Here is a 12,448-nt window from a genome sequence, read left to right on the forward strand (position 1 = left end):
TAGTAAAAGACCCCTATGTCATTAATAGAACAAGGAGTTTATCAGCATCTAATCATTTAACCCTGTGTGAAATAATATTGGTATTGTAGGGAAGACACACGCTGCCTTTTGAAGCGGAGGGCAAAACCAAAGTCAAGTTAGTCAACTCAACCGAAACCCACTGCAGTGCACGTGCACGCGTACATCCGGCGGCCGACGTTCTGCGTCTCCTAGGTGACCGAGAAGACGAAGGGTCACGTCACGTGATGTGGAAATGAGCTCGTCGCAATAGTTTCGTACGAGGTGATCAGCTGACTCCTGCTGTTTCTCTGAATCCAGTGAACGTAGTTGCCGCAGAAACCGGGAAAGGAGAGTTCGCTGTCCGAGCTTCTGCACTTGCACTCGCTTCCCTTCTCTCTTCTTCTCAGCCGTTTAGGCCCTCCATACTGCCGGCATCATGGCCCTCAGCGACGCTGATGTCCAGAAGCAGGTATACCAATAATGGTACTGATGATTCGCCCACCATCCCCCACGCCTGCTGGACTCCGGGGACCGATCGGATGGGAGAGGGGTCAGCGACGGCGGCGTTTGCTGTTTTAGCTATCATCGGGCGAATTACTGGCGGAGGGTGGGAAAGGAGCTGTGCTTCGTGGGGGGAGGGGGGAGATTTTGTGGCGGCTCCTGTGTTTTCGGTATTTAGGATGCCGTATCAGCTTGTTGCTATAACACGGAAGGGGTCTATTAGCCGCTTAAAAACCCAGGGGCAGATGAATGAGGTTGTCGTGGGAGAGTTTAGAGAATGAACCCCTAAGAGTAGACGAGCTTGTGAACTCTAGCATCCGTAGGCTTGAAAGGTGCAGCTGGGATTTTCATTCTGATCTATGAGGACTTTGGAGGGTGAAAAAATACCTGATCTGTATATAGACCGGCATCAGAGGGGATTTACGTTCTATGGTTTAACATTGTATTTTTCCAGGTAGCACACTGGTAACAACATTGTGATTTATGTGCCATATAAAATGGATCAGGTTTTTATATCTTTCCCATGTCTACTTTGATGCCATTAAGTTCTAGATGTACTTTATGGTCATTCTCAGGAAGCAGAGCTGTTGCATCCTGCTGTGTTTGGAATGTAACAACCCCAACACTGATGTGCAGCCTGAGCCCCTGTCCACAGAAATGATTAAAAAAAATGGAGTATCTTACGGAAAGTGTGGTTTGTACAGTTTCTCTATGAGGACAGTGACTTGGGGAAGTTGATAGTATTAATATCAACATGGAATGTGGGCTTCATCAATTGTTTAAGGACGGTAATGTTCTTGTTGAGCTTAACTTTGATTACACCATACAAAATAGATGTCTTTCTTACTAAGGTTTGTTTATTCTCTTTAATAAGAGCCTTGCTTTACTTCTGTTCCACTGGAAATGTACAGTCCTTCTTTCAGAAACTTTGGTTTCTGTATATGTTATTTTCCTAGGTAGAGGACACATTGGTCTTGTTGATAGTAAACAGTCCTCTTCTTGCACATCTGCTCGGATCTGGATTTGGGATGGTGCAAGGTGATATGGACTGTGTGAATCTAGTTGAGTCTGGTGTGAGAGGTTCTAATTGCAGGCAGTAAAAGCAGCTTGTTCAGGTTGGAGCTAGGAGCTTCAGCTAGAAGATAAACCAGGCATTTGCAGTCAGTGTAAATAGCAGATTTACTTTCCTAAATTTTAGTTTGGCATTCAGATCTCCTAGAGAATGAATGTCCTGTAACTTAATATTTTATCACAAATAGATTTAAAAAGCAGGGTAGTCGCATGGAGAAAACCAGGAACTTTAAAACAATTGAAAATAATGTATTTATTAAAAATCCATTCCTTAGTTCATTGTGGGCCCTGTTTACTAAGCCGTGCTGTAGGCACACTAACGTTTTAGCGCATGCTAACGATAGAGATACCCATAGGAATATAATGGGTGTCTCGTTGGCGCATGCTAAAAAGTTGGCGCGCCTACAGTGCGGCTTAGTAAACGGGGCCCTGTGTTAGTAAAGTGTGCTTGTACACACATGAGTCAGTTCAACATTCCAGAATAGATATTCATCACTAATAAATGTATTGGTAGTGACAGATATTACAAGATATTTGATGCATGTATACCTGCATATGGAGCGGAGAAGTAGTCTGATGATTAGAACAGCAGGTAGAGAACCAGGGAAACCTGGTTTCAGATCCCACTGTAATTCCTTGTGATCTTGGGCAAGTCACAAAACCCTCCATTCCTTAGTTACAACCCGTACATTGTAGGCCCTCAAAGGAAAGGAAAAATACTTATTGTACTTAAATGTAAATTGCCTTGAGCTACAATTTATTATGCATGTTTATTGTACTCCGCTTAGAATGTCTTGATAATACGGAATACATAACAAATAATTGAAAATGGTGTGAACTAAATAAAAAAAAAATCCCTTCCCTTTCCCTCATCAAAATGAAGAGATTACAGAACTGAGGGGATCTTTTCTAAAGTTGTGGTGATGTTTTTAGTGCACGCTAAATGCTAGAGACGCCCATATGAATATATAGGTTCTTATCGAGGCATGCTTATTTCTCCTGGTCTGGATGGGTATTACACCTGCTCCCCATCATGGATTGCCTTGCTGACAGTTGTACAAGCAACTCTGAACCATCTCAGCATCTGGAATATAACAATGACCAGCCTATCTCTGAATGCTCATTTCAGACTTTCCAGATAATACCTACAGTCCTTCCTAATAAAATGTCCATAGCCCTTTTTTGGACTCTCTTATCCTTTCTCTATTTCTTCTTACACTGTTCCTTCTATCCTAATTCATGTAATTGTAAAACAACTGGTCTGGCTTTAGCCTTATCAGTACATTGTAAGCCACTTTGAGTCTGCATACTTGTGGAAAAAAGTGGGATATAAATGTGCAAATAAATAAAAAATAGGCATCTCTAGCATTTAGCACACACTTATTTTTAATGTGAGCTAAAAACGCTAGCACAAACTTTGTAAAAGGCCCACTGAATATGCTGAGCGTTGCTGGCCCCTCTTTGTGTTTAATAGGACTTCCAGTTCTGTACATTCCTACTTTCAGTTCCAGAAAGCTTTGATAGTCGTATACCTAGGCACGAAAATAGGTAGCGTCAGCTGGTTAAGCATTTTAATTGACTGAACTCTTCCCATATCCTTTTTGCTTTCTATAACATAAATATCATTGCTAATATCCAAAGGTAGCTCCGACAGCAGTGAAAGGTTATCCAGAACTGTGTCTTGTATTTAAGATCAGAAGCCATTTTACAGTAACTCGTAATAAATAAGAGTATTTCTGGAGAAAAGACTGTCAAAATCTGATGTTGTTACTTTGGCATTTTCATTGAAGAATCTCGTCAGCAAATGAGACATAGAAGATAGGGGTGGTACATTTTTTTTTCCACACCCAGGGGATGGAAAAAAAAATAGCCTCGTCTCACTTCCTTATTTCAATATTTTTCTTGCTGCAGTCATAGTTAACGAAATACAGACAAGTTGTTAAACACTGCTTATCCCAGAAATAATGGATTTTCCCCAAGTCCATTTAATAATGGTCTATGAACTTTTCCTTTAGGAAGCCGTCCAAACCTTTTTTAAACTCCGCTAAGCTAACCGCCTTTACCACATTCTCTGGCAATGAATTCCAGAGTTTAATTACACGTTTAGTGAAGAAAAAGTTTCTCCGATTCGTTTTAAATTTACTATATTGTAGCTTCATCGCATGCCCCCTAGTCCTAGTATTTTTGGAAAGCGTAAACAGACGCTTCACATCAACCCGTTCAACTCCACTCATTATTTTATAGACCTCTATCATATCTCCCCTCAGCCGCCTTTTCTCCAACCTGAAGAGCCCTAGCCGCTTTAGCCTTTCCTCATAGGGAAGTCGTCTCATCCCCTTTATCATTTTAGTCGCCCTTCTCTGTACCTTTTCTAATTCCACTATATATTTTTTGAGATGCCGTGACCAGAATTGAACACAATATTTGAGGCGCGGTCGCACCATGGACCAATACAAAGGCATTATAACATCCTCATTTTTGTTTTCAATTCCTTTCCTAATAATACCTAACATTCTATTTGCTTTCTTAGCCGCAGCAGCACACTAAGCAGAAGGTTTCAACGTATCATCAACGACGACACCTAGATCCCTTTCTTGGTCCGTGATTCCTAATGTGGAAACTTGCATGACATAGCTATAATTCAGGTTCTCTTTCCCACATGCATCACTTTGCACTTGCTCACATTAAACGTCATCTGCCATTTAGACGCCCAGTCTCCCAGTCTCATAAGGTCCTCTTGTAATTTTTCTAACCGCAATTTTTTATGTGCCTAATCCAATATAGAATTGCTAGTGTAAATCAACAATTAGGTGCCTAACTTTAGGTGTGACCAGCAAGAAAAGGAGAACTTGTCAGGTTGAAAGAAAATATTTTCATAGAACTGGCATTTGATCATACACGTACATAAAACTTTGAGGACATTTTTGAACTGGAAACAATTCAAAGGGATCTCTTGATGAGGGAAGACTCCCCTCCTGGTTTTATTTTTTTTTTTAACTTTATTTTTGGTATAAGTTTAACATACATATTTGCCATATCTTACCTACAAAATTCCCAAATTTTACTTCCCCCCCTTCATATCCAATAGTTCTCCTGAATATGTTGACTCTATATCCTTTATTACTTTCGAGAGCCAGTTCTTGAGTAGTCATAGTTTTCACATTGCTGGCACCACCAATTGTGGGGCATCTAAGTCAATTCCTGCTTGTATTCTCCAACTTTTATATTTGTCCCAAATCTTATTAAACCGGTTTAGGTGTCCATTCTTGATTCCCCTCCTGGTTTTCAGCATTGTTTCTGTCCTAATCCTTTGAAACAGTCCAGAGTGGGAAGGAGAATCCCCAGTTCCTAGTAAAGATCCAGGGATAAATTAGCTGCAAGGATTTCTAAGTGTCATTTTACAATCCTTTTATGTATTAGTCACTTTTTCTCTTTAAACTGAACGTTATTGTGTTGAATGTATGAATACACATTCATAGATAGTCTGGAATCTGAAGTTCGCCAGCATTCCCATCCTGTCCAAAGTCTAAGCTTTGCATCCTTTCTTTTCCCTTTAAAATGTTTTACTCTTCTTTCAAGGTAACCTCCACAGTGCAGTTTTCTTGGTGAGTTCATGCCTTAACCGAAGTCCTTACACTGCAGTACTGTGAAGTGATAAATTCCTTATGTGTGCTCAGAATGCACCAGTAACTTTGAGATCCAGCCTATTTTTGTTTGACAGTTGCAAGTTTAGCTTGACTGCTTTCATTTGTAATTAATATGTTGGTTTTGCTTGCTTCCTTCCTAAAAAAGACTGTTGTGTTGGATGGACAGGAAGATATGTAAAATGACAAGTCCATTTTTTAAATTCTTTCTTTAGGCTGTAATTTTCAAGGTCATAACAACTGATCTATATCTTGTCAGTGGTGTATACAGCCACCCATGGAGATGTCCCTTTCTGCTCTGTTTTTCCTACTTCAGTTCTAATTAGCACCCCTGATATATTTTTTTGTGGAGGGAGGGGAAGAAGGTTGTGCAATAAAGCAGATATTCTTAATGTATGATCATTACCCCTTCCCATCCTAACCACCTTCCCCATTCATGATACCTACACTGACTACATAGTTTGTTACCTTTAGATTGTAAGCTCTCTTGAGCAGGGACTGTCCTTCCCCATGTTTAAACTTGTACAGCGCTGCGTAACCCTGGCAGCGCTATAGAAATGCTAAGTAGTAGTAGTAGTACCCCTTCCCATCCATGTTTCCTAACATTTCTGGAAATACTCTCCCTCCTGCTCTAGTGGGAGTGAAGAGAAGCTGCATCATTGGAGTGAGGACATATGAATCTAGGTGAGAAACCATGACTCTTGCTTGGAGACTTGCAAAGTAACTTCTCTGTTTGCTTTTCCTCAGATCAAGCATATGATGGCTTTCATTGAACAAGAAGCAAATGAGAAGGCAGAAGAAATTGATGCCAAGGTAAAAAAAACAAAAACCCATCTCTAGTTGAGTACTTGGGTCTGATAGTTTTTTCAAGCTTCTTTGACCTTCTGCCTCAGTTGGGACTAGTCTTTAGTGGGCTATGTTGCCATCAACTTTAATTTTCAGTTGGGAAATATTTCCCTATTTTTATAGTCCCCTCTCAACTCGGCCCAGTCAGTTCAGTGACAGTTCTTGGTCAGATGTTCCATCTGGCACCTGGCTAACTGAACTCTAAAGTTTGCCCTCATCACTGAGCAGTAGCTGAGACCAGAGCTCTCCAGGAATAAGAGCAACATGGCTTCCTTCCTGCCTGACTCGAGAACTGAATGCAGCTGCCTTTGCAGAGCTGCCAAGGGAGCCGACCTTTCAAGCAGAAGATTTAGGGCCTGTCCACAGGTCCGCTCATCCCCACCCACAGCTCTACCCCGGCACATGCCCGTTCCCGGCCAGGGCATTAGAAGTAGCCTTCCTTTCCAGCAGCAGCAGCAGGAGATGGCATTTTATGAAGGCATTTCCTGCTGTCAGTGGAAAGGGGTCTGTTCAGCAGGAGATCCCGGCTACCTGGTGAGAGTGTAGGAGATGACCTGCAAAAGTGGGAGACTTGGCAATGGTAGTTGTAGCATTTGCTACTGAGCCATTGAGCTGGCCTTGTTGCTCACTATTTTTTTTTCTGAAATATATTTTTATTAAAACAGGTAACAGTACAACAAGAAGGATAATATCAAAATTTTAAGTTCGTTTTCTCTCATTTCTCACTTCCCTTCCCTCACCATTTTAATGGCCAGATACTATAATGACATTGGTCTTTGGAACCAAGTGTGCATGGACCCTGATTCTGGCTGAAGGTTTAATGGTTATGTGATAACAATTTGGAAACTGTTAGTGTTGCTTCTGCAGTATCCCAGATTTTAGCTGGTTTAGGAAACATAAACATGGATTGCCTGTGTGGCAGCATGCAGAAACTCCGCTCGCCTGGGTTGCTATAAAGGGATGCATAGAAATCATGTAGAATCTGTACTATCCCCTCAGGCTGGGCTTCGCGCGAGCCATCTGGCTTTACCAAAGATGGGAGGAACCTATTACCCCCCCCCCCCCAATTCCTTGCTATTCTTGCCAATAATTTCCCTGATTTATTGCCAGATCTATGGAAGGTGAATGATCGGTGAAAAAGCTGTTTTTTAGTGCGCTCGTGGATGAGAGAATTCAATGCCGCAAGCGTCGACACCATCTCTTCCCAACTCCTAAGTGAGGGGGCTGCTAGATGTTTACGTTTTGCTGTCTTAAATTTATGCTCCAGCTGGACGATACCCTGTGCTAACCTTTTTGCCCGGGCACAGATGTAGGAGATTACCTCCCCCCTCATAACTGCTTTTGACGTTTCCTAAATAACTTCTATAAAAATTACCACGTGGGGCCAAGCTTGCAGGCAATGTGGAACATGGGCCTGGCACCTCCCTTGTTGAAAGGCATAGAGTGAAGCCCTTTTCAGTTGGGTCAAAGTTGAAAAGCACTAGAAAATCTTTTGTGTAAACATGGCTTTCACGTCCTGCCTGATTTCTTTTATCAAATGTGCTTCCATTATTGGCCCTAGAAACAATTACTTACAATCGATGTTTTGATAGCCTTGTGAGTCCCGGAGAAAACTACATTCTTTGCAGATCTTGATACCGTGTGATTGAATCAGCATGGTATAACTGAATCTTGAAGACCACCTAGGACCTGTGTGGTCTTGAAACTTTATATCATGCCTAGTATAAGTGAATTACTTATGGAGTTCAGCTTCAGTTGGAGTTCACTTTAAAAGGAAGTGATGGAAGTGATCTGTCACTTATAAACTGGTTTCCGCTCAGTTTAGATGGGGAGGGTGGTGGTTGGCATAGTGAATTAGGACCCTAAGATGCAGTACATCAAGAATGAGAGAAGGGGAGAGGCAAGTGCACAACATCCTGATAAGATAGAAGATTAAGACAGTGTCAATCTGGGTTGCTTTAAAACATGTAACATTTTTGTTACTTTCAAAAAGCCAGTTCTGAGGAGTTTTCTTTCAGTTCATCAGGACCTATATCCAACCACCTTCTGAAAATGTATTTCTCTGTAGGCAGAAGAAGAGTTTAACATTGAGAAAGGTCGCCTTGTTCAGACTCAGAGACTGAAGATCATGGAGTATTACGAGAAGAAGGAGAAACAAATAGAACAGCAGAAAAAAATGTAAGTAAAATGATTGAGCTGGCGGCCTCCCCAGTCTGTCACAGTGCCACCTTTGAACAAAAGTGCATTTATACTAAAGAACTTTCTAGTGGTTTGACCCAGCGGAATCCTGATATGCAGTTTGTCCTTGCCTATAGTTTGTTACTATAGCTGATCTTCATTGTATGTTTGTTATCCTTTTTTAAGACATCTCTACTGATTTTTTTTTTTATATTGTAAACGGATTTGTCACTTCTGGGAAAGTTCAATAAACCACAAACCATTGGTTTTCAAAACATAATGGAAGATTATACCACGTGTCAAAAATGTATCTAAGTGGTTTACAACACTATAACCAATTGCATCTTTGTGAATGTTGCCCGAGGCTTCTTGAAGCAGAGAAAAGTGCTACAGTCATTCATGATTCTATCTGAGGAGAACATATGGTAATTCCTCAGCACTGGTAGACAAGGGGGCTCATTTTCAAAAGAGAAAAACGTCCAAAAAGTGGCATAAATCTTCATTTGGATGTTTTTCTCACAAAAATCTTCAGTCCTTCTGTGACTGTTCTCTTGTGCTTGACTGCTTAAATATTAAATGCTTTACTTTTTGTCTATTTAGATTGTAAGCTCTTTGAGCAGGGACTGTCTTTCTTCTGTGTTTGTACAATGCTGCGTACACTTTGTAGCGCTCTAGAAATGTTAAATAGTAGTAGTAGTAGTAGTAAATTGGTATTTTCAAAACCAATTTTTAGACGTTTTTCTATGAAGTCCATCAGAAACTCGTTTAAATCACAAGGAAAATGGGCATGTTAAGGGCGGGATCTGGGTGTTCCTAACACTTGGGCATTTTTTTTTTTGTTACATTTATACCCCGCACTTTCCCACTCATGGCAGGCTCAATGCGGCTTACATATACAGGTACTTATTTGTACCTGGGGCAATGGAGGGTTAAGTGACTTGCCCAGAGTCACAAGGAGCTGCCTGTGCCTGAGGTGGGAATTGAACTCAGTTCCCCAGGACCAGAGTCCACCACCCTAACCACTAGGCCACTCCTCCACTCTGCCACAATGGAACAAAACAAACAAAAAAAAAACATCCAGGGATATAAGTTGGCCTGATTTATTAATGAAAAAGCCACAACAGTGCCCTTCCCACCCCCAAAAAATGTGATTAAAAGCATTACTTGCCAGCCTCAGATGTTATACTTGGGTCCATTAAAGCAGCATTCAGGTCTGTGGAGTAGTCTAGTGGTGGGTGCAGTTCATTGCAGACAGGTGGAACCCAGTCCCATACCTCCCCGTACCTGTTACACTTGTGGTGGAAAATGTGAGCCCTCCAAAACTCACCAGAAACCCACTGCACCAACATATAGGTGCCCCTTCACCCATAAGGGCTATTATAGTGGTGTACAGTTGGGAGTAGTGAGTTTTGGGGGCTCAGCAGACAAGATAAGGGAGCAACAGCGAGATGTGTACCTGGGAGCATTTATTTGAAGATCACTGCAGTGCCCCCTAGAGTGCCCCATTGCTCTCCTGGAATGTCTGTGTGACCAGTCTACTAAGAATGCTGGCTGCTCCTACATCCCAATGGCTTGATTTGGTGCATTTTTGACTTGGATATTTTTTTTTTTGTTTCGAACATGGACCAAAAAGATAAACGCACAGAGCACAAAAACATCTTGCATGTGGCCATTTTCAAAAGAAAAAGACGTTTTTCTGTTTTGAAAATGGCTAAATTCCCTACTTGAATTTTGGAGTTGGACTTGGACGTCATATCGAAAATGCCCCACAAAATGAGCTGTTCTATTGGGATACACATTTGTGATCTTTACTTGTGGAGACTGTGAATGAGACTGGAACAATGCCTTGCCGGTTTGTGTGTGTGTTGAAGCTGCTTTCTTCTCCACAAGAAATAAGCTCTTAAAGGAGGCCCATGCTTTCATTGAGAGTGTTGCACCCTGCCCTTGGCCACAGTTTATTACAGTACCTGTCCTCCTCATTAGATGTTGGGAAGGGAGAGAAAACTAGGAAATGCAGATGATTTTTGTTTATGTTGGCTTCTTGATGTGGGTACAATTGAAAATGGACTAAGGAGATTGATCTGATAGGGAAATTGAAATATTTGAATAGATAATGTTCTCCTGTTATGAGCCATGAAGTAAACATCAGAACCTAATTCTGTTCTTGTTTTTTTTTTGTCTGTAATTTCAGTCAGATGTCAAACCTGATGAATCAGGCCAGACTGAAGGTCCTTAAGGCGAGGGATGATCTAATTTCAGTGAGTATAAAGCTTCTATGATTCATTAAAAAAAATCCAATTTATACCTCAGTATACTGGGCAATTAAAAATTGGTAACTGAGCTTTTGATGAGAAAGCACTGTGTGTGAGCAACTTGTAGTAGTTTTTGAAAGTATTTAAGTTGTTTGAAGGGAAGAAAAATGCTTATTGTTTTTATAGTGTGACTGTTTCTGCACAGTACTGTACACTGTGATAAGTATTTGGGTACAAATGCCCCTGCCCCAAAGAAGGTTACAATTGAGTGGGTAGCTTAGGCAGTGTAGACAACATGGCCTGCCCAAGGTCATAAAGATTGTCATTGGCAGATGTGGGACTTGAATCCTGGCTTCCCTGGTCTCATCCCATTGCTCTAAGCACTAGACCAGTGTTTCCCAAGTCTGGTCCTGGATTACCCCCTGCCAGTCAGGTTTTCACGATACCCACAATGAATGTGCATGAAAGATTTGCATATAATGGAGGCAGTGTATACAAATCAAGTTAATGCATATTTATTGTGGATATCCTGAAAACCTGACTGGCAAGCAGTACTCCAGGACTGGACTTGGGAAACACTGTACTAGACCACTTCTCTGAAAGGGTAAAGAAACATTGCATGATTACGCTTTAACCTCCACTACAGCGCTGGTGTTTTGTAGCTGATATTTTAACCAAGCATTGCCTTTTTAATAACATTGGTAAAAATATTCCAAATTTGTAATTGTGGCTTACGTTTTTGGTTTAACTCAGTGGGGTTCATTAGGCCCTTATAGGGGACCTCCTGCAGTACAGCTGTTAAATCTTTTTAACCATATAGTAACAGTAGACTGATGAGTTGCCTGTATTCAGTGGAGATATGGTTGTAGCTAAAGTGGCCACGTGAGTGGCAGTTTTCTATCCCTGTTCTGTAGTTATGAGAGCAGAAATGTAAAACTAGGATGGGCATGGAAAGAGTGATGTTTCAGAAATGAATAAGAGGAATAGCCACAAGTAATTTTCTCAAAGTTTTAAAGCAATACGTTGAACGCATTTTGTCAGTATTTTCTTTAAATGTGAGCCATTCTTTACCCAGCCTAGCTCTTAGATAAAACTCTCTGCAACAATTTGCAGAGTACATAAGTATTGCCATACTGGGACAGACCAAAGGTCATCAAGCCCGGCATCCTGTTTCCAACATTGGCCAATTCAGGTCACAGGTACCTGGCAAGATCCCAAAACAGTACAATACATTTTATGCTGCTTATTCTAGAAATAAGCAGTGGATTTTCCCCAAGTTAATTTTATTTTCAATAATTTTTATTGATGAAATATACAAAACATATAAAGCACCATTCACAACATTATTCTGATAATTCCGCAAACCACAGTGCTTATTACTAGAAAACAATTTTTCCATCACCATTTATCCCCCTTTTATGTATTGTAAACCCTTTCCCACCCCCCTATCTCCTTTCCAAATCGAACAGCATTATATATAGCACCTATATGTAACTTCCAAACAATAAAGTTCGTTATTAACTATGTATTATGTACATGCACCTGTATAAGCTACACTCGAATGTAGAGAGCTTTGTTTCTTATAGCTCTCCACCTTTCATATCAAAACGCCTTTGTCCCAAAAAACAATCCCTCCCCCCCTCCCTTCCCCGTTCCTTGAAATATAGATGCAGTTGACCACGGCACTTTCTCGTTCACTCTGCTTCAGATGCTTCCCGCCTCCCTTGTCTATATGTCAGCTTCTGAAGAATGTGGCGGCGGACAGCAGGATGCATCGTGTTCCAATATTTCCTCCATGTTTGCTTAAACACATTAGGGTCTTTTACATGGTTAGTTACTGAAACTACTCCACAGAGCTCCTGGTGCATTAGCTCAGTCATCTTTGTCCTCCATAATTCTCTCGTAGGGGGCTGCTCTTCTCTCCATTTAAGGAGGATCACTTGTTTTCCAACTAAT

The 12,448-nt window shown here is 41.1% G+C and overlaps 1 protein-coding gene across 1 annotated transcript in view; it reads left to right on the forward strand.

Annotated features, from left to right (window-relative positions):
* Window positions 1-255: 255 nt before the first annotated feature.
* Window positions 256-12,448, forward strand: part of ATP6V1E1 (ATPase H+ transporting V1 subunit E1) — a 33,989-nt gene continuing 21,796 nt past the window's right edge. The window contains exons 1-4 of the mRNA XM_030214694.1: window positions 256-469; window positions 5,964-6,029; window positions 8,131-8,240; window positions 10,432-10,498. Coding sequence (XP_030070554.1) covers window positions 437-469; window positions 5,964-6,029; window positions 8,131-8,240; window positions 10,432-10,498 — 276 coding nt within the window. The 5' untranslated portion in view covers window positions 256-436. The remainder of the gene's footprint in view (window positions 470-5,963; window positions 6,030-8,130; window positions 8,241-10,431; window positions 10,499-12,448) is intronic.

This window comes from Microcaecilia unicolor, chromosome 9, assembly GCF_901765095.1.
Source record: "Microcaecilia unicolor chromosome 9, aMicUni1.1, whole genome shotgun sequence".
Classification (NCBI taxonomy): domain Eukaryota; kingdom Metazoa; phylum Chordata; class Amphibia; order Gymnophiona; family Siphonopidae; genus Microcaecilia; species Microcaecilia unicolor.